A 27,098-nucleotide genomic window follows, 5' to 3' on the forward strand; every position below is an offset into this window, starting at 1 on the left:
TAGGCTGTATGTTTGCTGAGAATAAGTAAATGTTATCGTTAACCTCAGAATTTTTATTAACAAGTCCAGAAGAACAAAGGTCACATTGATTTCAGTAAAACAGGAATCAATCTCCTTCAAACAGACCAGCTGCTAGGAATACAAACTCCTAGAAAATTCTGAACACTTTAAATATCTCAAAACACCAAGTTCTCCCTCCTCTAGGGATCAGTATGTGCCTATTTCTTCTACATTATAGTAATTTAATGCTGCACATGACAAAACCCCCATCACCAGTGAATACGGCTTCTGTTTTCACTGGTGGATTCTATGTGCCAGCCTGAAGGTCCGATCAGAGAGCAAGGCATCAGAGGAGAGGCGCTACTAACAGCCACGCTTGAGCACGTCAGCGCGGCGCAGTTTCCATCCGTATGCGATACGGCCCAGTGGCAGAGGCAGGAACAGTCCATAAAGCTGCATACAGCATCAGCCATGTCTCTGACCGCCCTCGGGGAAAGCTCTACCTAGAAAAAAGCTTCCCCAGCATCGCATAATGCTAAGGTTAATACACAGAGTATCGATCCCACCTGCCACAAACCTCATCACACGACCGCATAGGTATAAAGCATCTTTTGAGCCATTCTGGTATTTCCACTGCTCTGATAAATAAGCGACAAGTTAAAGGCAGTATCTCTTCTCAAGTCTGTCTGATCGGTTTCTATTCCCTGTAAAAATAATTATGAAGAAATATACCTTGTTAGTAATGATTAGAAAAGTTACCTATATGCAAAAGTAGTGTAAAACTTGCAACACGAGTAGAAATCAAATGGGATCGTTTCAATGATTCTAGTTCTCGGTGGAAACCAGTGGAATCAAATCACACATTCATGGTTTGTACAGGCTTCCAGCTGTACAGAAACGGAAGCGGTATTCCCTGTGCCCTCCCTCTTTAACGAGTTCCCACATGTTAATCACAAGAGTTCTATAATTACATACTCAAAATGTTAGCTGCAGATTAGGTAGCCAGCTCGCCAGACAGGAAAGTACCAGGTTCACTGTCTCTGCAGGCCAAGTGTGCGTTTGTCCCGCCAGGACCTGCGTGCTGCCTGCATCCCTCCCGCAGCCACGCAGCTGCTGCTCCAGCCCCGCCGCGCTGCCCTGCTCCCACGCCTCTGACACACCGACCCTTCCCGCTGCCCGCGCGCGCTCGGCATTCCCCTGCCCACCCACCCCAGCACGAGGCAAAGACCCTCCCTGGGACAGGCCTTGTAAACCTGTGATACGCCAGCCGGGGTGATCCCACAGCGACCAGCTGGAGCCAAGCCAGGCTCAGGCGCCTTCGGGCCCCCTTCGTACCGCTTCGTGCTGCTCCAGCACGCTGTCTTACAGCGCAGGCGAGGGCGCAGAACTCCCAGTTATTATTTATGGCATGTGATATAGACGAAGTTCAGCTACTTAACGCAGGTAAAAAGTTGTTGAGCAACCCTTTTTGCTGCTACTTCAGCCTATTAGTAAATCCTTCACAACTCATAAACCTCTGAAATCAACACATGCTTGAACACATTACCAGGTGACATCAGGCTGGGGCTTCCAGGGACAAGGGATTACAATACAAATTAAGGGAAACTCAACTACGCAAGTTTTATGCACCTATTTTAACTGTAGCTGAGAAATGATTAACATTGACCTGACTTTATTCTCTGCACGTACAAAGATACGGTACCTCTAAGGTGAGAGGAGGAAGTTCAAGTGCTTTTTGGTAGTAATGGATGGCCAGGTGCAGCAATCCCAGCTGGTGAAGGCCACGGCCAAGGTTGTAGAAAGACTCTTGACAGGGTCCACGCAGGTCCAAGTACCGGTGAAGGAAGGAGAATCCCTGCACACATGTTACAGGCATTTGTGAATGTTCCCTTTGAGAAGACGGCAGTGAAGTCTGCCAGAGAACGGCTGTTCAAATGTATCTGTTCACGCTTTTGACCTGTGCTTCCCCACAAAACCATGTGCAAGGGGGAGGCCAAAAGTCAGTCACATGTGATTGCTGAGACCATAAAAACTGCTCTGTCAGTCTCACTGCCATGGGCAACAGCCGGGAGATCTTTTGTAAGTAACTGAACACACAGGTATTTAGTATAGTGCCTGACAGCACTAGCTAGCTGGCTAAACGTGTACGTATGCATGTGGGTGTTTACGTACTCCACACACAGATATGGCTGGGTCATGTTCAGAGGAGCCAACCACCTTAAAAAACATGCAGCCAAAGGACTGGCTAGAGCAAGATCTTATTTTATCTCTAAAAAGTCTTTAAAAGCTAACTCTCCCCCACTTGCCTCTCCAGGGCAAGAAGGAAAATTTGGAAGAAAATCCAGAATGCAGCCACCAAAGCTGAAATTAGTAACATTTTCAAACACAGCTGGCAGCTGCTCGCATCTATGCCAGCAATCACTGCGCGCACAGCACAGCAGGCTGTGTGTAACTAAAAGGAGAGGAGACTCAGATGGGTATAACTAGAGTTCAAAAGCATAACTCGCCTGGGCTCATGTTTCACCACTTCCCTCTTTTGAAACATCACATTAATTATGAAAAGCTATTTTAACAGACTGTGTTGTAGCCAAAACTGTGCAAGATACAAAGCCAGGAAACAGTTTAGGTAAAGCTAATGACACTAACTCACCTGCACGAGAAGAGCGTGCCTCTTCAACACGTATTTCTGAGAAGCCATGTGGATGAACGTCAAGCCAATACAAAGGCTGTACAGAGGTTCATCTGGGTTTGCACGAAAGGCTTGCACATACTGTCCTAAAAAGCAAATAATTGTGTGTTGTGAAAAGCATTCCTTAAGAATTTAAGGGTAAAAAAAGCAAATATTCAAATTAGAAGTGTGAACTGAAAGAAATGGCTTAATAGATCTACATCAAAATACACGACGAAAAAAACCTGAAAGAAAAATCTACGTTTTCGGCCTTCTTTGGATTCCGAAGGAAGAATACAGACTGGGATGTAAAAATGTAAACAGAAACTAACCAGTCTCAGAGGGCAAACACGGTCCTTGCTGGGATTTATATCCTGGAGGCCACACATCTTAAGTGTGACACGTGGAGGGCTTGACTGAAAGCAGTAGGCTTACTTCAAAGGCCTGCTTGAAATGTCCAGCCAACTTTATTTGCTGTGTAAATTGGTCTGCTTCTGTCCTCGTGCTTTATTATCATTAGCCTTCAATTGTCTTTGCAAGTTAGTTACATTTGCAATGTGTGCTGAACTTGAAACATGCCAGCTTATTTTTTATTAGCAATGCTTTGATTTGTGTACAAAATAATTAAAGCACCAGACCAACACTGCAAAGCCACCTAATTTTCTAATATATGAAAAAAATGGCTGTAATAAATTTTTCTCAGAAAAAACACATCACTTGTTGTATTAATATTAGAACATTAATGGTATTACCAAGAGCATGTTTGAAACTGCCAGATACAAACGCGTTATGCCCGTTTAGGACACACAGGGCGTGATTATCGGGATTTTTCAGCATCAAGCGGAGACAAAAGCGATGGTGACGGACATCCTGAGATTGCATAGTGACTTGATTGAAGATGTTCCATAGCTGAGGTTTATTGACATTTTCCATTACCATGATTCTACAGAATGAAAGGTATATCAGAAATCAGTAAATACTGTACCTGCAATAAAACCTCCACAGTTTAGGACACTCAAAGAGCAGGTCATGACTGAGGCAAAGCCCAGAGTGAAAGACAGAACCAACGGTTCTGGGCAAACCTACCAGCCCACGGCAGGGTGCCCTTGTGGAGCTGTCAGAAAGCTCCTGTAGCTGCAGCAGCCTCCTCTGCTTTAGCAGAAGCTGGAAGGCACCCGCCTGCCTCCTGCAGCTGTATCTGCAGCGGCACGACTACAGCCCCAGTGGAAGCAATAACAGAAGCGACTGCTCTACCTCCTCAGCACCCCACCTGATATAGTTGTACGCTTTTCTGAAGTTCTTGTCCAGAATCGCAGCAGAGAGCCCGAAGTATTCCAGCTCCTTGCGCTTTTGTCTGTCATCATAAAATGAGTAATATTCCAACGAGGAATCCACTAGTAGCTCTGCCTCCTTGTACCGGGAGAGGTCACACAAGGAATATATAGCTTTCAGGAGGAGGTTCCACCAGTCATCTTTTGTCAGGACACTTGTGAGAACAGCAAAAATTGCTAAAAATATTGAAGTCAGTAAGCTGAGAAAATTAAACCCAGAGCTAAACTAATAAAAAAAAAAAAAGGGGGGGTATGTACATCAAACTGATCTTTTCAAGAACATTAACAGGTAAAATAAAGATTAAACGTTTACTTTTTTCAGTTGGAGTGCAGTTTGTAGAACGCCAGCAAAAAAACACAACTCAAAACTTGGGAACAAATGGCAAGAAATACACACAGTTCAAGTTATAAACCTACTACATAAATGCATCGAAATCACTCTTCCTAATCTACCAAATGGTGCTTAAGAATGTGTAGCCTGGTTCAACCCAGACCAGGCCAGTTAAAAAAGTCACAGCACTTTTACAACGTGTATTTCATCACATTCTAGATTTGCAGGAACTATATTAGCACTGGGGAGAAAGCTGGACTACACGCTCTCTAGAGATCCTTCTCAGTTTGAGTTACTCTGTAATCTTACTAATTCTCTCCAAATGGGGATTGGTCCCTTAAGTTATGTTATCTTCAGTTTTGCTGCCTTCTGTGCCCTAGCAATAAAGCAATGTCAACACGAACTGCATGGCCTTAGCGTGCAAAATAGTCGCGCTCATCTCGTTTTTCAGAACTAAGGAGCTCGTCTTGTTGCTTCATTTTTAATAAGTATTTGTTACCTTTCGCATCGCAATTTGCTGTCTCTTGGTCGTCATTGTCAGAAATTTTATCCCTTGACACCTTAATAAGATAGAGGTGCCTCTCTCCAGATTTGGAACTAGATATCAAACACACCTGAGCTCTGCTCATTGCTACCTAGAAACAAATTCAAGGGCAGCATTTCAGATTACATTAATACATCCTACGACAAAGGCAGCTCTGTGGCCAACCCAACTTGCTCACATCACATGCCAGAACAGTCTGCAGCTCAGAAATGCTGCAACTGAGCACGATCATGCCAGAGAACATTCCCAAGAGGGAATGTATTATCTCTGCATCGTCTCACGCTCCAGCGCGAGCTGGGCTATGCAAAAGATGCAAACTCTTCAAATGACTTAAAAGACTTCTCCTGGGGTTGGAACATCCCCATACATACTGAAATCAAAACTATTTGCCGAGGCACGACAAGAGCAGTGCCTTTCTGTATCTCTTCCAGAAATACATGGCTCATCAGCCATTCAGCCAGTGCAAGGCAGGAGTAACGGCTCTGACCAGATGGATAAAACTAAGGTCTAAATATTCCCCTCCCTCACTCCCTATCTAAAACAAACAAAAACCAATTAACACAAAACTACCACCACTGTATTTACTGGCTAAACAAATTCTTTTTCCATTATTTTACCACAAGAAAATATAAAAAAAAAACTTCTAAGAAATTAAAAAGAAAACTGTTGAAACAGAAGCCAGCATCCACACTTCAAGAAAGCACTCTGCTGACGGCTAAAAAGGTTAAGAAGCAGCTTTGGTATTCAGTGCGTTCTATGTACACCGAGAAATGCGGAGGTGAAGTCACTGTATTAAGAATTATAAACACAAGTGGTCCTCGGTTCTGAACACAACAGGGAGGAACACCAGCGTTACAGGCTCCCTGCAAGATTATTACCTGACAAAATTATGAAACCATTTGCATATCAAAACCACTAGCTTTCCTCCCGAGTTTGTCACTTGTCTTAACCCAACTCATAGCTATCCAATTTCTTCAAGCGTAGCTGGGAAGACTGCCTTACCTTCAGCAGCATTGCCAGCATCGTAAGTAACGTGTCTATGTAACCATACATTTTGCCTTGGGAATACAGCAGCGTCGAACGATGGAGGAGCAGCTTTAATTCCTGGATAATATTGAACATTATTATTCAACCTCTTACACAGAGTGAGTTTGCAAAACAAACCATTTTGACTCAAGACAGTATTAATAGGATTGTAAAAGCTTCTAGAAAGCTGTAAGAATCTTAGCAGCACCAGGTAAGATCTCCCTCAACTGCCCTGCAGCAGTTGCTGTTTCAGGTTCTTGAATTTCAGAGAATTCCGGCACAACTCTTACCTACAGCGAAGGTGTTGCTGGAGAGGGGATAGAGGACCTTCGCTACGCCACCAGTGACCATCAACAGGGGCCAAACGAAGTAGCTTGTACGTACCAACAGCTGACCAACGCGATGCGAAGTGACTGGCGTCACAACTGGTTCTCAGCACCGACACAAAGGGATCAGGTGGGACGGGGGAAACGCTGACGAAATGGTCAGGGAGAAAAAGCCACGAGGACTCACCCCCGATACCCTGCAAGAACCTCACTGTGCTCTGAAGGCTCACCATCCTGTAGGCAAGTCTCAACCCCGGTCCTATATAGCTGACACCTTTGAGCACTGCCATGGTTTAGCAGAACAGCACAGCCTGAGCTGGCAGCACAGAACCTTTACCCACCTGCTGGGCGGCGTTGGCATCCTGAGCCAGCGTGTCTGGATCATACATGGGCTCCAGAGCCTCCAGAGCTTTCTCAGGCCGGCCCAGCTGCTGCTGAAGTGTTGAAAGTGAGATTCTCGCATCCAGATGCAATGGAGCAAGATCAACAACTTTGGCATAGCTCTCTGCGGCACGCTCCATGTGTCCCAAGGCCTTCAAGCACTCTAGAAATACCATAAACACCACAATACACTTACACAGCAGGAAGAGATGACTTCAAAGCTTGCAAAATAGTTAACATGATTTTCAGATACTTCTTCAGTTAAAACCCCACAAAACACGTATTAATAAAGTGAAAACATTCAGAAATATGCAGAGGCATTCACAGCTTCACTTAAAACATCAACAACTGACACAGGATGGAATGCAGAACAGATGCTGTTTCATTTACATGAAAATAAAGTATTTTTAGCTGAAGTAAATTTCAATCTACATGAAGAACACAAAAATGCTCCATGACAGGGTTGTCACAGTAAACTCCAATTACAGTTTTGCAAATACCAATTATCATTCCACATGTGAATCTAAAACTCCTGCGATCTTAGGTAAGGGCCCCTGGAAACGCTCAGGGTTGTATTCCCAGCTCTCAGCAGTCCTGCTCCTCCTCACCTGCGTGCCGAAGCCAGACAACAGCCAAGTTGTACCGTTCCGAACAGACAAGGGAACTCAAGAGAGGCAGTGCCGAGTTGTATTCCCCAACATCCAGAAACGCCTCTGCGACGTCCAAATACAAGTCACCCATTTCTTCTGGATTTTGTTCCACCAGAGTGGTCAGAAGAGGCTTTAAAAAACCCACACAAAACACTAACAGCACAAATAACCAACGAGAACATTTCTTCAAGGTACGGTTATTGGAAGCTTACATTTTTATGCTATGATTTTTAGTCTATCTGCATTCTGAACCACATCTCCTTTATTTAAATGTTAGTTTAAAAGTGAAAAATAAAGATCTGAATTTCAGAATACCTGAAAAAGCCACACTTTTCTATTCTAGACATTTCACATCCATACATTTCACATCCAGTGGGTGAAAGTTCCCACCAGTAAGGAGTGCTCTTTATGAAAGAACAGTCTTCTCATTTAGTAGGGCTTTAAAACAAAGCAAAGATGTGTTCCTTAGTGTTCAACAGCTTTGCAATGCGGTCCTGGGCCTGTCACAGCACCCAGGCTGCGAGTTACTGGGCTTTCGTAATACTTCCACTGGAGGCATAACTGATAAGAACAAAAATAGTATTTCTACTGTGAGAGGTTTGCTAGGTTTCTTTCTTGGAGAATTGCTGCAGCGTTCTCAATGACCTCAGTCATACGAAGACAGGAAAAATTACTTGCTTTGGTGATTTATTAAAACATCCCCCAACTTCCAAGTTGGTTTCTACGTACATTGAGTGGCTCTAGGATGTTCAAGTGAACCAAGCACACCATCAGCTTGACTGTGATGTCTATGGGGACGCCCTCAGGGATGCAGCAGCTGACCTTCTCCACAGCTGTGAGAAAATAAGGAATTTCTTTCTCAATGCATAGGCCTTAATAAGCACTTCACAAGCTACACATCCCCTCCAGGCCATGCTCAGCTCCACTGAAGAAAAAACATTCTCACTGACTCTAGCAAATGTCAGTGTAGGCCTGGCCTCTCTCCTTTTATACCTTTCCTGACAGTTGGAACAACTTTTTCCTGCTGTCTCTGATTCTACTAATATCATGTGAAGTATCAAGTGCTATCATTGTCCACTGATTCCAACGGCAGGGTGTCGCAGGATGTGCTTACACCTTTGCCCTCTTAAGATGTCCTTGCTTCATAAAGCTTTCCTTTAGCAATCTGTGCACCTGTACCCTTTTCTCCCTGCTTTTTGAAGGAAATACCCTGTATTAAGGTATTTGTTCTTATTAAGCTAAGTCCTGTGTAGCAGGGATCTGGCTGTATACAGTGGAAAACGCTGTTAAGTACAGAACCCTACGCAACACAGAATGCAATCTGATGAGAAGGCAAAGATGAGACCAAGCAGTTACCCACGACAACGCCAGCACGTTTCGGGTCACATAGTAAAACTCCATTATCAGATTTCTTTCACATGCAGTCGTGACACCTCCTTAACTTCCCTGTTTAAGTTCTCCTTCATCTTCATTCTTATACCAGACATTCAAAGGATGACTGCTATGACCTGAAAAAACTGATTTCTGACATAAGGCTTCCCTATTACTTCTATACCCCCATCTAACTACTGCAAAGCACAAAGTGCAGATTCATTTGTCATTTCTCTGAACATCTTAATACCCAGCATGACAGTAACTATTCACCTACTGATACATTCTTACAAAATTAAAGATTTTCTTTTCAAAGTGGGTAGGCCCTGGGAGAATGCTTTTGGCTTTGGTGGCTGGCTGGGTCAGAAGTAAGTTCTAACTCAGGAAGACAGTACACAGGAAACCTTTTCTGGATGAAGCCCTATTTCTCTGCTGTTAGAAGTCTTTCACTGTTTTTATATGGTTGCAACCAGGCTCCTGAGCGTATAATCAGTTTGCAGACATGTACGCAATTAAAAAATTAAATTACTTACCTGCAGCACTGGATTCTGCAACTGGATGACTCTGGTCGTCAGCCACTGCCTCCTGGTTTTCCTGAGTTTCTCCCACTGCCCCTGCATCTTCTTAAAAAGATGAGCAGATTACCCTAGAAGCACCAGCTAAGCCAGAAGTCACTTCCTTTTGAATCCATAATCAATTGGTAGCTTACTCTGAGAAGCAGATCTTTTTTTTTTATTTTTTTTTGGAAGGACAGCAGAGCAGGAAGCAGTCAAGAAAGGTATAAAGCGGCTGAGGGCGAGGGACCAAGCAAGGAGGGTACTTTAGAAGCTTTGTCTTAACCAACTGCATACCACAGGTAACTCGGCAATGCTGTGCTACAATTCCTAGACTCATTATAGTCTTCTTATAAATTACCTGTTAGAAGTCTCTATCAGGACAGCTGTTCATTGATCAAGTGTATTTTGACCTGGTCCATTAAAGCAAAAAGCCCACAGACGGAGTTTACACCTACATTGCATTTGGACCGGATTGCTGAACCAACCAACTGGTTTAATTGTAGAACAGATGCCTGCTTATGGAGTTGGCACGCCGCGATCGCTCTACAGCCCAACATTTTCAAACGTAAGCAATGACTTGCACAGAGCAGGTTTCTCAAAGACAACATACTTCATTCAACTACAAGCTAACATCCCTACATTTGTATATACCAAAACATTTAAATGCTTAACAGAAGTAGGGTTTGTGAATATTAGTCTCAGGTCAAAGATTGATACTCTTGAGTATAGATGCCACTAAGCTCATCCAATTTTTTTCAGAAGCTATTTAGCTGGCAGAAATAACTGGTCTGATGTGAACACTCAGAGGAATGTTCAGCGCTTTAAAAGGCCTCCAGTTGCCTGGAGAGCAGTCCTTGTCCTTAATGAGTCAGCAGGGCTAACTGGACATCAGGCTTAACTCCTCACAGAAAGCTGAGGTCATGCCATGTAATGCATTAAAAACACTGAAAAGTTTCAAAAGAGAAAACATGCATCAAAATATACTCAGGAGTTGAAAAGGTAATGGAAAGAAAGATGCCCTAGTAGATGAACAGCAGGGTCATACTAACCACTTGTTAGCTACTTACCTTTTCTCTCCTCTGTTGGACTTTTTTCCGATACTTTCTTTTCAAGTACAATTCCTGCAAAATCTGTAATAACCTAAAACAGACAAGTAATTTGGATCACTTTAATGATTTAAAGGATGTATGGAGTAACCAGCTCACATGGCAGTTGTTCTGGACATCGCAAAAGTTATAAAGCTGCATTCATTTCACATGGGGTTAAGTTGACCAGTACTGAGTCTGATCACCTTACATCTGTCTGTTATTTCTGGACTACTTAAGATGATCCAATCAGCATCTTTTTAGCAAATACAACAGTTACTTTCATCACAACTAGAAAAGGTTTTAACCTTTAGAGCTACTTTTAATGCCTTTGGAAGATGGAAAAAGAAAGCAAAGCACTGAGTAAATAGCTCAGCTCTCCACGGATTCCTCAGCCTAACACCCTGCAAGGAATCCGTAGGTCTGCCTCAGTTAAAAAGGAATAACTGAATAAAATTCACAGCTACGTACAGACATTTTACAACAGCCCTGGTCATGCACATCATGACCTCAATAAAATCGGTACAATTCAATAGAACAACTAATTAAAAAAAAAATTGAAATCAAAGACACACAGTTCAAGACATTCACTTGCCAACAGGGAGCTGTGAGAGGGGGAACGCACAAGTGTAAAGGACCATTGTCTGCGACCCAATGCCGTTTGGTATTTTGTCCATGAATTTAAAAGTATTTCAGTCATTACTGTTGCCAAAACAAGAGTGATAAACGCAGAGTACATGGCCATTAGAGGAACATCCCAGACGGGTGTATTCAGGTATATTTTTTAAAGGCTCAGTTTACCAGCTCAAATGCAATTTCAGCTTTCCAAGAACAAGAAACACCATCACAGGAACAGACCTGAGGAGAACCATCAAGCAGAAACAGGGGAGCAGTTCTGCAGCTGAGGACTGTATTACTAAATCTGGCAGCTAAATGCTGGGTACATAAAATTGACTGTTTGATTTTTAAAACAGGAAGAAGTACAGAGAAGGGTCAGAGGAGTTGTCTGCAGGCTCATGATGCTTTGCACTGATAGACAGTGAGCTAAATAAAATCTTGGCGGGGGGAAAGGAGATCGTTTAACATCAGAAAATGAGAAGGTTAACATGGAGAAAGTCCCTACTAATGGTGTCTCTTCAATCTACCTTGGAAAGGATAACAACGGCCCAATACTAAAGTCTTTCCTCTCAAAGCCAGACCAAATCATCTCAGAAACAGGCCTCAAAAGTGAAGGTTAACACCCCCAGAATAAACTGAAAGCAGATATGCTATCTTCTCCAATTCCTAATCCTTTAGAGTCAAGACATACCGCCTTTCTGGAATGCATGCTTGATGCTTAACCCATGAACTCTTAGCCATAACACGGGTATGCCAGATAAAGCACAACGGTCTGCATTTGAACCATGAGGCCATTCTGTGTCGCCCTTTTAACCTTCAGCTTAAGGAACACCCTTTGCTGGTAGCACTCACAAAACCAGATCGTGGTCCTCTCTGGCTACTAAGATTAGAGCAATTGTAGAGAAGGAAAGGAAGGGTCCCCAGATTTTAAACCTGTAACAGCATACAAGTCTGTCAGCCCCCAGGTTCTTAAATCAAGCTGTTAACTTCAATGCTAAGTACTACAGAACTAAGAGCAAGCAACCTGTACCTGATCAGCTCTACCACTATAGAAACATGACCATATTTAAGCACTACAGGAACATAAACTGCACATCCTGACTTGTAAAGAGGTGCCGAACACGATACAGAAATGCATTTAATTCTCCATACCGCCAATGCTTTGTCATACTGTTTGGAAGAAATACACAGTTCAGCTGCGATGTTAACATCTTCCATGGAGACAAGGCTCTGGTGTTTAGCAAAGGCTTCTTCTATTATCTCAATAGCAGAGGTTACATCATTTGCTTCATAATAACTCCTACAAAACACAGGTATCAGACAATAAGTATTTGAGATAACTGACAATATGTACTTTGAACACTAGCGAAAGGATTTTCATATTTATTTTATTTTTGCCTATTAGCAAATACTTTCATTAGCAAGAGTAAGTCACAAAAGACAGTGAGAAAGGGGGTGCTTTTCCTTGCCTTACAACTGTTGACAATTTTTATGTATTTCAAAGAAATTTCAAAGAACTACCATGTTTTTTTTCCCCTGTGTTAGGACATTCCTGGAGTTCTCATCACAGTATCCCCAACCTGGAGCCAGGTGTCAATACTGTATCACATTAACCTAGTTTCAGGAAAACCTTCAACAACAACATTGTTACAATACACTGCCTTGCATTTTTTCGGTGCATTTCACAGCCACAAACATCAAAAGACTTAAAACTGCTCTGAAACAAGTCAACAACAGCTTACTACAAGTTATGTGTGAGAAAGCTGAGATACAAAGTAGTTAAACAACTTCCTAAAAACTACCATAAGAGAGCTACAGGCTTTAATCACCAGCCTTCCCTGCCTCAGGCAAGCGTCCATGACTTGATCTGCTCTCTTAAGCAGAAAAAGGGAGGCAGACTTCTACTGGCTCCAGAAACAAGTGACAAACGACATATAAATTACATTCTGCTGCCGATGGTTCCTATTGCAGATCGAATACTTTGTTTCATTCAGATTTGCTGGCAATAGGTTTCCAGGTCTCTAGTGATATTATACGGTTAAAAACCATACTGCATTTGTATACAATTGTCCGCTGTAGGCATTTTTCCAATGCTCAGTGTTTGCATTTTATTCTCTTAGTGTAAAAGAATGGAACACTTCTAAGATGATGCATTGATCCTACCCAGGACAATTCCCACATGTCAGCCTTTGGTAACATCACAACAGCTGGGGGGTGCATGCCTGTGGGGGGGTCACTCCCACCAAAACCACCTGCATTCCTTGATTTCAGCTACATACCCAGCTTGAATCAGCTGCACAGGTTATTAATATCAGCTTTTGAGAAACCCTGGAAAACCAAATCGCAATATTTTTAACTTATTTTAACTTACTTTGCCATGTCTCTGGCCAACTGCATAAAGCGCTCTCCATCGGAGGGAGACAGGAGGTTCAAAATACGCCTGTAGCCATCCATGGCCAACTTATGTTCCCCCAGCTGCTCATACAGGCTCGACCTCTCCCACAGGTACCGCACATTGGTTGCATCGTATTTCAGAGCTACAAGAAAAAGTGTATTAGGAGCCTAGTTGAGGAAAAGGCAACAATGGATTTCACGCTTATTTCCCTGACTACGTGAATGTTAATGGACACGCACAAGGTTTCTCTAAGAACATGACATCCCGTATTACAGTCACTAATCTTTTACCAAAGTCCAGACAGAGGTACCAGAATCTCAGCAAACTAAAAAGCAGAAGAAAACAAAATGATTGCCATTAGCACCTAACATTTATTTTACATGATTAAAACAGATGCTACGCTACCTTTTGTGTAGCAAAAAACAGCCTGTTTGATATTGTCCTGTTCCAGTGACATTTCTGCTAGTCTAACCCATTCCTCAGTATCACTTGGATTTAAGTGAGCTGCAATCAGTTCAAACTGTAATGACTTCTCCATATCACCCTGGTCTTCATAGATCATGGCAAGAGTGGAAAACGGCTCATGAGCAAGAGGAGCTGTGCAAGACAAAAAAATGATTAAGAACTATTATTTTAAAACCACCTTGAAAAACAACTTGCTTTTCTGCAAAAACAGACAGCAGAATTATATGGAACACCACCATTGGTGTTTAAATTCAGAAAAAAACTTGCAGACAAGCTTCTAGTTCCTTTTTGTAAATTATTAAACAGCCTAACCGAATATAACAACAACCATTTACAAGCATTATCCTACACTGTAAGTTAGGCCAATGATCATACCCTGGTTCTACAAAGACAATAAAAGCAAACTGGATAAAGCTAAGCAAAGGCCAGGCCTCTGCAGAATTAGGGTGCTAGTTTCCTTTCATAAGCAAAACAATATAGGAAATGCACCATATATTCTTAATTCCACACTTCTTATACAGTGACTTTCCTTGTACAAGTATTTTTCATCATCAGTGAAGCCATACTGAGTTTTCTGATGCACCGTCGCAATTTCACCCCGCCCTTAGGGCCAAGAAGTTTTACCATTCTAGCCTACCTTGTCGAATGATTTCCATGCACATTAGAATAGCCTCCTCACGCTCTCCTCGAGCAAACCTGATATTGGCCTCTCCCATCAGACCTCTCAAAGCACGAGGAAGCTTGCTGCGAGGTCTTTTCTCCTAAAGGGAAAAGGGGTATTGTTTCTACCGAGGATTCAGCAGTGCCCAAATTCACGAGACATCAATCACACTTGTGTCTAACACAACCTAATAACAAGTTATTTAGTACTAACGATATTAAATGACTGACTGAAATGTTTGCTTATTTTCAGAACTGACACAGTAACTCAGATATGTAACACAAACATCATCCAGACACTAGAAAAACTCACTTCATTATTTCTGAAAGTTTTCAAACGGTACTCTACAGTAAATCTCAGAAAACCAAAGACAGGTGACACCACCATAAGCATTAGTATCCTACACAGAATTATTTTTCAGGCCAGGTTCTCAGCAAGTAGCTAAAAATCACATAAAGCGGCATTTATGCACTATGCTGCAGGAGATACAGGAAAGTTACGTGAAAGTTTAAATACTTGCTTTCATCATTTTCTTGGTCTCTCGATTAAGTACCATCTCCAATACAAAAACATCTCCAGCTGTGGGTTGCTCAGTGGTTTCTTCTTCCTCTTCTTCCTCTTCCTCTTCATCCTCGTCCTCATCATCATTTTCCCCAAGCATGGATGCAAAGACCCGATGAACAGATTTACTGACGCCATCTGAAGTTTCTCCTGGTTAAGAAAGAAGCAAGAAAGGTTTACGATATCATCAAGAGTACACGCTGCTTATCAGGACAAATGCAGAGAAAACCGCATTGTTCGTAATTAGTAGCCCACTTGAAACAGCTATTTGATATGAAAAAGGCCTGCAGAAATGCAGAAAAACTATTAACAACCTCTGGTTCTAAAACTCTGCGTGATTCATCACCAATGCTTAGCATACACCAACCTCTAACATTTTTTAGATATCTGAAATGAAAGCATGCAGGAACACACAGAATGAAGCAACAATTCAAGATTTTTCTCAATCCATACAAGAGAAGCATATTAAGCAATTTTCAGGCACTGAACTGGATGGATGGAATAAAGCTTTTCAGCTGAAGAGGCTAAGTGAGCAGACAATTATACCTAACGACAGTCCAGCACCCGACTTCTAGAAGTAATTTAAAACAAGATCTTGTAACCACTCTATCCATGACAAAAAGTACCTTTCAACGTGTGTAAATGCAAAATCCAGATTATTCACATTTCTCCAGAAAAAGAAATAATTTTTTTTTTAAAATAAGTATGAATATGATGCAATATATATCCAAAATAAATATGCTTAAAAAAAAAAAACAACAACCTCACATTTTTTAATTACAACTTTTCATTACTAAGTTAACCCAGGGTTATAACCTCCCACAAGTCTGTACCTATGCAAAATATCAAAACCTGTAGCATTTAAAAGTTTCAGCTGGGGGACTGGTGTCCCTGCCCATCACAGGGGGGCTGCGACTAGGTGATATTTAGGGTCCCTTCCAACCCAAACCATTCTATGATTCTAGGATTGGGCACCTAGAAGTTTGATAAAAGAATAACCACAATATCAGGTTGGGACTGAAAAATAAATCTATCATGTATTGCTCATAAACAAGAGGGAACTGGGTACCTCACCTGAGTTTATGGTTTCCTTTTGGGTTATTTTGATTCTAGATTGGATATTAAGTATCTAAAAATCAAGACTTTTCTTCCTCCCATCTAAAAAACCCTGATTATTGATTTTATTTCCCTTTTATTTCAGTCTTCCTGGCTGCAGGAATCATCTGAAGATTGAAGCAGATTAGCTCTGAAGATTCACATATCAAAAGTGGTTTTGACAATGACCTTTACCTAACATTTTTCTTCTGAATGTCTTAAGTCTAATAGCAGCTCTTAAAATAGCGATAAATATTACCAATGCTTCCTTGATTCTGAATGCTCTTGAGTCTTCCATGCTCTCCGCAGTAGGAGCAGAAGTAACACTATCACACAAATCTATCAGGATACCTTTTTTTCTTAGATGATGGTGATGTGCAGACTGGGTGGAATACAGAACAGAAAAGAGCAGGCTGGAAGTATTTCAGAGACATCAGCAAAAAAAAGTGGTCAATAAGGAAGCACAGTTATCTGGCTCCAACCACACTTCAGTGTTCATTTTCTGTCCTTCTAGGATGAGGTCTAGCCATGCTTTCAAAATCAAGGCACCACTGGTGCACATTTTAAATGAGACAATTTCAGGCCTATTTTTGAAATTTAAGAAAAAGTCACCCAACCAACCAATCAACCAGAATGACAAGAATTTGCAGAAGAACAAACACAAAGAGATCAAAACCTGCACTTTACTATCTCACAGCACTGGCAATCCTACAAGAGTATGCCCTGACTGGCACATGGAGAGCATCTCTCTGAAGAGAAGGTGTCTGAAACAGACTGCAACACTAAATCCCAAGCTCAAATCCAGAACTTGAAGTGCGGGATCAACAGGCACTGACACAAACTAAAGAGAGAAGAGCTGCTCTGACCACTTCCTGCACGTCCTTTCACTATGTGAGAACCCCAAGGAAGTTACGCTTATTTTGCTAAGGCACCTAAGGAGATAGTACCATCCCAGTAACTGCGGGGGGGGGGGGGGGTGTGTGTAGACTGGGACAGGGACGGATGACCTCAAAAACCAGCCAAGGAATCTGTAGCTAGGAACATCCAGCAGAAAATGACGATAAAGGCAGGCACTCCAAACAGACCAAAGAACAACTAAGCAGGAGAAAAAACACCAAAAAAAAAAAAAAAGAGAAAAAAAAAACCCTCTTAGTTTTAGCTATTTCACTTTAGATGACAATGGAAGAAAGCAACACTCATACTACAGCATTAAATATTCTGAAACATTCGAGATAAACAAGAAAAAAGCCAAAACAAAACAGAGAGAAGAGTGAGACAAGTTAAAGACTCTGAATTATTTGTAACTTTAGAGAGGGTAAATTGAAGCCACATGTTAAGAAGCCAGGAGGGGGAAAATGGAATGTTTCCCAGAAAAAGATGGCCAACTGGCCAGCTCCAGTCCCTCAGAAACACTGAACAAAGTTAAACCCCTGGCTATGACTCAGAACATCCTACAAAGATAAACATTCTAACAATGTGCTTCAGTACCTGCAGGTTCAAAAGAAGCAGCCAGGTATTTAGAAAAACTCAGTTGTGAAAGAACAAATGCCTTCAATGACCTTTTAAATACAAATGATTATGTTAACATTTACCATCGGTTTCATCCTGACTTTGGGATTTCCCGGATGCTTTTCTGGATGAAGACGGAGCCTCTACATCTTCAGTGGCTTCCTCAGCATTTTCACCATCCTACACACGCCAACAATATTAGTTTGCAGCTTTATAGTATGATTCATTGGTACTTCCCCTAATATTTACAATTAGCATTTAGAACATGGGTTTCCAGCTCATGCATTGCTAGTGAATCAGGTGGAATAAGTACTGTATTTTTAAACCAACAAATCCCAGCATTAGCTGCTTTCAAGACATTCTTATCAATGTGAGGTGACTCCAGTGGTGACTGTTCACGTTACTTTTCACCAAAGATACTAACTAGTTCATTGCTTATTCGGCATTAGAGGGAGGCAAGATGATACAGCTGATTGATATTTCCTTTTGTGTTTTAAAAGGCTGGCTTCTAAAAGGATTTGTCAAGTATTGGTAACTTTTTTAAAATACAAACCAGCACTTGTTAATCTGGTATGAAGGTTGCCCTGGGATATCGCTCATCCCTCCATGACTGATTTCTGCTGGATTTGCTCTTTGAAGACCAGGAAATGCAGAAATTCAGCTGCATTTTCACATAAACTGCATTTTCATATAAAGATGGCAAAGTGAAAGGTAAATACAATGCTCCAGTCAAGCACACAGAATTACTCAGGATACCTCCATCTGCTTACTTTTGGACACAAAGCCGTGTCTCCCTGTATTTATTGCCGCCAAGAAGCCACAGTGATTACCAGACAGCTGAACTGGATCTCTTCCTTAGATCCCGCACACAAGATGGCAAGGGAGCAGCAGTAGCGTACGTGGGACTGATTTTAGATCAAAACCTGCTTCTGCTCACTGCTCTGGCCTGCAGAAGGCATTAACGATGGTGCCTGGGGAAAGCACCGCCAGCTTCTGCCAAGGGCAGGGCTGCAGGCCCCAGGGCTCCGCGCCGCCCGGCGGTGCCCGCTCCCCGCAGCGCCCGGCTCTGCCGGCACCTCGCCCGTTACGGTCAGACACACAGAATTTATACGCAGCACGGCGGGCACAGACTGCGGCCGAGGAGCGCGGCGCGGCCCGCAAGGCCAGGCAAGGCCCGCGGCTGCCACGGCGGGAGGGAGCGGGCGGGGGGGCCCGGGGGGACACACGCACCTTCTCGCGGCTCTTGCGTTCCTCTCGCCGCCGCTCGAACTCCTCGAAGGAGATCTTCCCCTCCAGGTACTCGATCAGCTCCGGGCTGAAGCCCGACATGGCGCTAGCACCGCCCCGCCGCCGCAGGGGAACACTTTTGAAGCGAGGACGCGGGTCCTCCCGCTATGGCGCCCGCCGCGCTACGGCGCCCGCTCGCAGGAGTTCCGGCCCCGCGCCGCCGCCCGGGGCCGGGCGGCCGCGCCCCAGGAGCTGCGCGGCGGGGGAGCGCCCCGGTACGGCCCGGCTCTGTCCCCCCTGACGCCGGGGCTGCCGCAGTTGCAGCGTACGAACCCCACCCTGGCGCGGGCAGGGCCCGGCCGAGGCCGCCGCGCAGCCCCGGGGCACCAGAAGCCTTCCGCTAACAGAACGTCGGCAGAACCGGCGCAAAACAGCTCAGGAGGCCTCGTTCCGGTAACCCAAAGGGAGACGTTTATTCACGGCGCGGTACAGACACGGGGCGGCGCTGAGCGCGCTGGGCGCTGCCCCTTGGCTCGCACGGGCCGACCCCCGCCGCTGGGCACGGGGCGGGGGCGGCAGCGGGACAGCGGGTGCCGGGGCGGGAGCAGCGCGGCGAGGGAGGCGGGGCCTGGGCACAGCCGGGGGCGGGGGCGCGGGGCGGGGGGCGGCCGGCTGGAGCTCCGGAGTTGGTGCCTGAAAAAGAGGAGAGAGGGAAAAAGGGGGAAGAAAGAAAAGGGGGGGGGGGAAGAAAAAGGGGGGGAAGAGAGGGAAGAAAAAGGGGGGGAGAGGAGGACGAAGAGGGGGCGAAGAGGGAAGAAAAGGGGGCGAAGAGGGAAGAAAAGGGGGCGAAGAGGGAAGAAAAGGGGGGGAAGAGGGAAGAAAAGGGGGGGAAGAGGGAAGAAAAGGGGGGGAAGAGGGAAGAAAAGGGGGGGAAGAGGGAAGAAAAGGGGGGGAAGAGGGAAGAAAAGGGGGGGAAGAGGGAAGAAAAGGGGGGGAAGAGGGAAGAAAAGGGGGGGAAGAGGGAAGAAAAGGGGGGGAAGAGGGAAGAAAAGGGGGGGAAGAGGGAAGAAAAGGGGGGGAAGAGGGAAGAAAAGGGGGGGGAGTGGGGCAAAGGGGGGGGGAAGAGGGAAGAAAAGGGGGGGGGAAGAGGGAAGAAAAGGGGGGGAAGAGGGAAGAAAAGGGGGGGAAGAGGGAAGAAAAGGGGGGGAAGAGGGAAGAAAAGGGGGGGAAGAGGGAGAAAAGGGGGGGAAGAGGGAAGAAAAGGGGGGAAGAGGGAAGAAAAGGGGGGGAAGAGGGAAGAAAAGGGGGGGAAGAGGGAAGAAAAGGGGGGGAAGAGGGAAGAAAAGGGGGGGAAGAGGGAAGAAAAGGGGGGGAAGAGGGAAGAAAAGGGGGGGAAGAGGGAAGAAAAGGGGGGGAAGAGGGACGAAAAGGGGGGGAAGAGGGAAGAAAAGGGGGGGACGAGGGACGAAAAGGGGGGGAAGAGGGAAGAAAAGGGGGGGCAAAGGGGGGGCAAAGGGGGGGCAAAGGGGGGGCAAAGGGGGGGCAAAGGGGGGGCAAAGGGGGGGGGAGTGGGGCAAAGGGGGGGGGAGTGGGGCAAAGGGGGGGGGAGTGGGGCAAAGGGGGGGGAGTGGGGCAAAGGGGGGGGGAGTGGGGCAAAGGGGGGGGAGTGGGGCAAAGGGGGGGGAGTGGGGCAAAGGGGGGGGAGTGGGGCAAAGGGGGGGGGAGTGGGGCAAAGGGGGGGGGAGTGGGGCAAAGGGGGGGGGAGTGGGGCAAAGGGGGGGGGAGTGGGGCAAAGGGGGGGGGAGTGGGGCAAAGGGGAAAACAAAAAGTATGCGAGACAAATCCAGCAGCATCCGCCGCCCCGCGGGCAGCAGCCGCGCACAGCCCTGCCCCGCGGGCGCCCCAGCCCTTCCGGGAGCAGCTCTGCGCGCCGAGAGCCGCTGGGACCGCGCTGAGCACCCAGCGACAAGCACTTGCTCCACTGGTGCTGTAGCCCTGCCAGCCGGCACAGCACCCCTCCTAACGGCCCTTTCCACGTGCCTCATGCACCGTGCCCGGGTGCGGTGGGATTGGGTTTTGCCCTGACACAAAAATGTGGCAGAAAGAGAACCTGGGGTCAGTATTTGGGTGCGGTCTTTGCCGTGATTCACGATGATAAGGATAGCAGAGCTGTGCTTTAGGTTACAAAACGAGATGTGGTTAAGCAGGCAGAGAGCAGGGCAGAGCTCAGAATCCTGAGGTGAATATTGATTACAAATTAATCTCTTTTAAAATGCTTAGATTCAAATCTTACTGAAATCTTCAACTATTTGAAAAATGGGAGATAACAATGATTTATCTTGCCTCAGAATTCCCAGTACTCATTGGCTCTCAAAGTGAGATATAAAAGGATTTATTTGTTACAGAGGATGGTTATACATAGATAAAGTAGCTGTCTGGATTTACTAATGGTGCACACTTGACCCGCTTTATTTCATATTTACAGAGAGGTGCAATCCTTTTATCAACCTTTAATTTTAGTGGTAGGAAAGGATAACGGCATGAGTAGACAAAGACGTAAAAGATAACGTATACTTTGTTAGTGCAGTATCTTAAGTCTAAATTAATTTTCTTAATATACATACATGACAGGAAACCATTAGTCTCAATTCATAATTTTACTGATACCAAGTACCTAAATAAAACCTGTGTTCTCTATTATCTGTATGTTTTCAGAATTCTTCACCACATGAAAAAGGGGAGAAAAAGAAAAAAGGAAAAAAGAAAAAAGCATAGTCTACATAGGTCTGCACGAGCACCATGTGTTATTTTACCAAAGCAGTAAATACCTTATAAATCTCGACCTCAACAATTTTAAACCACCTTTAGACAAGAGTTAAGGTACTATATTTTTAATTTCTTCTGAAAAAGGAGTTGTTTTTATACTTCAGACAGAAGTAAGAATCACTTGAATCCAAATCTTTCACTTGGTTACATGTAACAACATTAGAGGAAAAAGCATCCTCTTTTACCTTGGTCAGCAGCATCTTTCAGCCTTTGAAATAACTTGGGAAAGAATTTTTCCTTTCTTCATAATCTGCAAACGCAGAAGCAATAGGATCTGAGTAGAACATGACGGGCCTCGGTCCTTCATTGTTCATAGTGAAAGTCGCTGGAAACTTTCTGAGATCGAGACCCCTGCCCGAAAAATAAGCCTGGAGCGTTCTGAAAAACTGAACATATTGCATATGTGAAAACAGAGCATGCCAAAGAGAGATTAATAATTTCTACTGACAAAAAGTAGGTGTAATATTTGTTCCTGTGTGGGATGAAATCCTCTATTTTGATCATAAACTGGTACAATATAGGCAAAATAATTCAGACATATCTGCTCCAGCCAGACGTGTCCACAGCATCCAACTGTTTACTCATCACCGATGCTCCCCACTGAACCACAGAGGATTTAAACTTTACTCCTTATAAAACAGGCACAGCAAAACCCTTGCAGAGTTCTGTTACGTGTTTCTCTAAGAGACATGTTCTCTAAAGAGTTAGCAACAGTGGGCAATTGATTTGAACTGGCCTCTCAGATTGCTCAAAAGTAGAAATTAATGGTTCTTAAAACAGTGGTGAAGAGTTGTGGGAAATTGGGGTTTTTTCCTTCGCAAATTTCTTATAAGGTCTTGCAAATGTTCTCTTAATGGTATTTTCTTAGCTGTAATGAACTCTCAGATCTTTAGCCACGATTCATGACAATGTGTCAGATGTGAACTTGTACTCCCAGAAGACAAAACAACATGCAATTAACAGAGTACACCCTGGAGAGAAATGGAATACTCACTCCTCTTCTGTTTCATACAACAAGTGGTTGTGTAATCAAAATGCCTTTTTAAAAACCTAAAGCTGCTGGATGGAGACAGAAGGAAGTTTTATACATTACTGCAGACTGAGAAATTTTTTTCAGTTAAGGGGTACATCTTGACTGAGGAATGCTCATCCAGCTGTGGTTATTGACTATACAAAGGGCGCGGTTACTAATGCTGCACTTAAAGGACCACTCTTACCTCTCTTACCTTTAAATTTAGAAGACAGAAATTCTCATGATGGAAAATAAAACCCCCACACAAAACGTAGGCTATCTTTCTTGCAGCATTTCCTTACCAGGTCTCTGTTTCTAGGGTTATCTAGAGGCTTCCATTTTTCTTCTGGTTGGAAAGGAGCACCCTTTGCCAGCCCTCTCACAGCCAATACTGTGTACAGACCCAGAAGCACCACTTTCCACATGTTGAAGAGATAACAGACTATCTGCAAGAAGGACAATGAACCAGACTCCTTAAGTTCTACAGAGCTGTCACTGGTAACAAACAGAGCAAGCATGACAATCCAGTGGAGTGCTGGAAATAATTTGTGTGTGGCAAGGAAGACCTGCCTCCTGCGGGTTACACCTGTGCGCTAGCGACTTTTTTTTGTTTTCCTAGTACATTAAGGTAGAACAAATTATTCTAAAGAATTGTTTCCCATACCAAAGCTATTCCTAGACACTGGGTTTTATTTTTGGGAGGGACTAGTATGACATTTAACACAAAATATTTACATTTGTAAATTTAGAGTTGTTACTACACGCAGCCATTTTCATTGGCTAATCAGTTACAGCATCAGATCTTTGTGCGCTCCAAGGAGAATGCAAAAATATGGCTTGAGATCCAGATAGCTCCATTTTTTAAATTGCATGAAATTAAATGGTACTACATATATTAATAAGTGCAATAATAATACAACCTGGCATAATAAACTAAAGACCCATTTCAAAACTTGATTGAAGGCAAAAAAAAAAGAAAAAAAAAATAATTCTCCCTTTCACGTTCTTTAAAATAAAGCTTACCAGTGAATTTGGCTCTGGCTTGCCCCTTCTTGGTTAGTCTCCTTGTAATCTGCGAACAAACCGATCTCTGCACTTATATTTCTAGTGGACTGTAGGTGGGTGTCAATGACGTTAGCAGGAGTTCAAAAATACAGTAATGATTCCATTTCCATCCATGACATAAAGACCCTTGAGAATTTCATCCTTAAGAGTATTAAGACCTGTTGCTATCGAACAGCGCAGTGCAAATTCCTCCTCCCTAATCCATGTTGCAGAAAATCGCTGGTAAGCATATAGCACGTTAAAAACAAATCCCAGTAGAGATAAAAGAGTTTTATCAAAATATTACTTTTAATGAAAATTAGTTAGCCATATCTCCGGCATGGTGACTAGCAGATAACTATAGCTGGTTGAATGGTTTTTGAGTAAGATGAGGTATATAATTTTCTGGATGCTGGAGAGAGAGGGCAATTTAAGGTCTGTTTCAAGGTCCAAAACCATAACGTTTTAATGGGAGTGTTGCTTTCCTACCCTGACTTTATTGGCAGGCAGTATCTTCCCATCAGACTAGAAACTGAGACAAAGACTGCAAAGAGGGCTATGCTAATTAACCTGGGCTTTATTTCATAGCATTCTTCATCTAACAGCTGCTCAGATTTTTTGCTTAAGATTTCATTACAGTCTTCTCTCCACTATTTAGATGATACTTCAGTTAGTATCACATAAAGTAGAGCTCTAAATAGACATGTTTAAACTAAAGATTTTTGGCCATTAACTTATTCCAGATTATAGATGTTTATTTCTGACTAGAAGCTTTATGTCTGTCTTTTGTTTAAACTTTGAAAGCAAACCAAAACCATAACACCACCCTTCCAGGCAGGCAAAGTTGTGAACATCCAAACTTCACTAACCACACACTAAACAAAATCCTAGCAGTATTATTTTCATAACTGCAGTAACATATAAAAACACAAGTCAATTTATCCAGCTTGCATGTTATTCTACAGACTTGGAATTAAAAAAAAAAAAATCACATGTACACAAGAGAAAAATCCATGAAAAGCCATCAATTACTTTTCATAATAGACAACTTCCAGTGAGTAGACCCAAGAACCAGAACAGCAGCAGCAACAGAAGAACTTATAAAAAGGCAGGCCCCAGTGCAAGGGAACTTTGTTGATTTTCTAGGTAGATACTTATTTCTACTTTAATTTTGTGTGTAATTTACCTTCTAAGTCAACCAGAAGTAGAAATACGTTCCACTAGAGGAAGTGACAGGAAAGGGAAAAGGCTTGGGATTAGATTTTAGTTCTTTAATTAGCTTTAAAAAAAGGTAAAAAAAAGGCCAGAACAGCAGGTGGTTTTCTTACACACACACACACACCTGCTCCAATTCTTTTATTACTTTTATTTTGAAAGAAAAAAAAAAAGGGGGGGGGGGGGAATATATGCTAGTAAAACATAGCAAAGAAATCTGTAAATTTGAAACAAATTCTATTACTGCAAGAATTTAGAGAGTTTGGTTTGACTGACGAAGCATGCAGATATGCAAGATACTCAATCAGCTTATATTTTCTGTGAGCCCTCTTAAAAACAAAAGCCTACAAATTTGTATTGTTGCTTCCTGAGCTAAAAGTGTTTGAGAAACTGAGTGAAAAGTCTGGTTAGATTTAGTGCTCATTTTAATGTGTGGGGTTTGGTGTTTTTTTGTTTGGGTTTTTTTTGTTAAATAATTTCATTATAGCTCTTTCCTTCAGTGAAAGTCAAATGTAACTGCAACAGAGTCATACTCAAATATTATTAGTATAGTTACACTATTGGAACAAAATTGCATCCTCCTTTGAGGACAGTAACTAGTTTAACAAATGTTTTCCAAGCTAGTGTGCTGCCTTTTTAATGCAGCCAAATTTAAGCACTAGGTTTTCTTGACAAAGTAGGTATGTAGACACACGTCTTCAGTAAACCGAATCTTTTGAAAGTGGCTATACTAATTATATAGCCCTTATGGCACAGTAAGTAATATCCATATGTTTGAATTAAATTGCACTGAAGCTGAAAATGCTCATAGCGTCATTTGTTCAGTTTCACGCAAGTTACTTCAAAAAGGTAAAAATTTAAACCAGATTAGTTTAGCTGAGGACAGTTTTTATACATGATGCTCTGTATAAACTATATTATTCACCAAACTTTTCCATTTTATTGCATTTCCCATTCATGATAGTAAGGCAGGTATAGCAGCCTAAGGTACGCGACTCAAGATATTGAGAGAATCTTCCTCAAGTATGATCTTTATTGCATTTAAGATGGGGAAAAAAAAAGTGTCTGTTATTTAAAATACTGCTCTAACCACAACACTTTTGTTCACTAGTTTTATTTTCTGCTTAGAATCCCAAGTATTACAAGTTAGAAGGAAAAGCACCAAACTGCTCCACATGAGTACCTGAGCAAAGACTAAAGGCAAACATTCATCACGACACTCATTAGCATGTTTGTACAACAGAAGTACAAGTAACATTCACAACACTCTACAGAGTATGACCAGTAAGTGGCACTTTTTGTGAATTACAACCATTTGTATAATGCAACCATGTTAGAACACCATACAAAAGTATACAGAAGTGTTTATTTAACAAAGCATATGCTATACAGTGTACTCTAAGTCATGCATGCTTAGGTTTAAAAAAAAAAAAAAGTGAAGCATATACTGAAGACAGGGAAACCATCAAACAGAATACAAACACCCCAGAGTAGCTCCCACTCAAGTTGCCCTCTACTTCAACAAAAAAGTACCAGTATCTAAAAGCACGGTTTTAAAAGATTCTGAGATTTCAGCAATTTCAACATTAGCTGAAGATACCTATTCTCCAAAGTTTCTCAGCATCTCACAAGACAAGACCTTTGCGAAAGCTTATTGCATATTGCATGACCTGTATCTGAGAATTCAGTTATAAGCATTTTAATAAGGACAATAATTTATTATAGCATTAGTCAAACTTCTCGGTAAGACCCCGTCAACATCTCTTGTAGAGTTAGCTCCACCTACAACACCAGATTTACACTAGCTCTGTAAGAAGTGAAAAAGAGGAAGTTAAAAACATGTAAACCCAGTTGCTTGTGAAGCAATAGATTTTCTCCAAAATTACATGCGTTCTTCAAAGTTTTAAGTCCTCTTAAAACAAAACAAAAAACCAGTGTGCACACACACCTCATTACCCAAAACAGGTATTTTGGCCAGCATTATTCCGTCTTTGTGCTTGGAAAAACAATTAAAAGCCAAGTAGGGAGTCAAGTTACTAAACCTAGGTTACAGTTTTTCTAGACTAATCATAATACATAAAAGCCTTAAAGGTAGTTCTGCTCTCTCAGTGATGTTAATACTAGAATATTCCTGTAGCTAGGAAATTAGCAATGGCTAGGATTACTGAAACAACATCATCACAAAAGAAAGAAGTTAGGT

General features: G+C 42.9%; 2 protein-coding genes and 1 long non-coding RNA gene across 9 annotated transcripts; 1 reads left to right on the forward strand and 2 right to left on the reverse strand.

Moving 5' to 3' along the window:
- Positions 1 to 38: 38 nt before the first annotated feature.
- GTF3C3 (general transcription factor IIIC subunit 3) lies at positions 39 to 18,930 on the reverse strand. Of its 4 annotated transcripts, XM_037398431.1 has the most exons (20): positions 18,805 to 18,911; positions 18,345 to 18,520; positions 17,658 to 17,754; positions 14,930 to 15,120; positions 14,386 to 14,509; positions 13,689 to 13,880; positions 13,260 to 13,425; positions 12,041 to 12,188; positions 10,253 to 10,325; positions 9,162 to 9,251; positions 7,987 to 8,090; positions 7,216 to 7,387; positions 6,568 to 6,770; positions 5,877 to 5,978; positions 4,830 to 4,965; positions 3,939 to 4,176; positions 3,421 to 3,611; positions 2,651 to 2,775; positions 1,703 to 1,855; positions 39 to 704 (listed from the first exon to the last, which is right to left on the reverse strand). In XM_037398431.1, exons 4-20 carry the CDS (start codon positions 15,068 to 15,070, stop codon positions 582 to 584), a joined length of 2,481 nt encoding a protein of 826 aa, XP_037254328.1. In that variant the 5' UTR covers positions 15,071 to 15,120; positions 17,658 to 17,754; positions 18,345 to 18,520; positions 18,805 to 18,911; the 3' UTR covers positions 39 to 581. The 4 variants fall into 4 exon arrangements, with proteins under 4 accessions (XP_037254328.1, XP_037254327.1, XP_037254326.1 ...); XM_037398430.1 differs by lacking the exon at positions 18,345 to 18,520 and having other exon boundaries at positions 9,162 to 9,248; positions 18,805 to 18,930; XM_037398429.1 differs by lacking the exon at positions 18,345 to 18,520 and having other exon boundaries at positions 18,805 to 18,930.
- A 228-nt stretch (positions 18,931 to 19,158) lies between these two features.
- Positions 19,159 to 23,046, forward strand: LOC119152771. 4 transcript variants are annotated; one of them, XR_005105901.1, is made up of 4 exons: positions 19,180 to 19,254; positions 20,673 to 20,916; positions 21,517 to 21,681; positions 22,959 to 23,046. It is a non-coding gene; the product is annotated as an uncharacterized LOC119152771 (long non-coding RNA). The 4 variants fall into 4 exon arrangements; XR_005105898.1 differs by lacking the exon at positions 22,959 to 23,046 and adding an exon at positions 22,496 to 22,948; XR_005105899.1 differs by lacking the exon at positions 22,959 to 23,046 and adding an exon at positions 22,496 to 22,948 and having other exon boundaries at positions 20,673 to 20,859.
- Positions 21,681 to 25,984, reverse strand: C8H2orf66 (chromosome 8 C2orf66 homolog). The gene is made up of 2 exons (XM_037398433.1): positions 22,942 to 25,984; positions 21,681 to 22,013 (listed from the first exon to the last, which is right to left on the reverse strand). The coding sequence occupies exons 1-2, from the start codon at positions 23,155 to 23,157 to the stop codon at positions 21,831 to 21,833; spliced, it is 399 nt and encodes a 132-aa protein (XP_037254330.1). The 5' UTR covers positions 23,158 to 25,984; the 3' UTR covers positions 21,681 to 21,830.
- Between the last annotated feature and the right edge of the window lie 1,114 nt (positions 25,985 to 27,098).

The sequence above is a fragment of the Falco rusticolus genome, chromosome 8 (assembly GCF_015220075.1).
Source record: "Falco rusticolus isolate bFalRus1 chromosome 8, bFalRus1.pri, whole genome shotgun sequence".
Taxonomy (NCBI): domain Eukaryota; kingdom Metazoa; phylum Chordata; class Aves; order Falconiformes; family Falconidae; genus Falco; species Falco rusticolus.

Excerpts from the sequence above, each read along its gene's own strand:
- C8H2orf66 (XM_037398433.1), bottom strand. The coding sequence starts at position 23,157 with ATGCTTGCTCTGTTTGTTACCAGTGACAGCTCTGTAGAACTTAAGGAG. Across the intron at positions 22,014-22,941 it reads ACCCTAGAAACAGAGACCTG|TTTTTCAGAACGCTCCAGGC; the intron begins GTAAGGAAATGC and ends CAATATGTTCAG.
- GTF3C3 (XM_037398429.1), bottom strand. The coding sequence starts at position 18,903 with ATGTCGGGCTTCAGCCCGGAGCTGATCGAGTACCTGGAGGGGAAGATC. Across the intron at positions 10,326-12,040 it reads AGTATGACAAAGCATTGGCG|GTTATTACAGATTTTGCAGG; the intron begins GTATGGAGAATT and ends TGTCTGTTTTAG. Across the intron at positions 5,979-6,567 it reads ATGCCAACGCCGCCCAGCAG|GAATTAAAGCTGCTCCTCCA; the intron begins GTGGGTAAAGGT and ends AATATTATCCAG.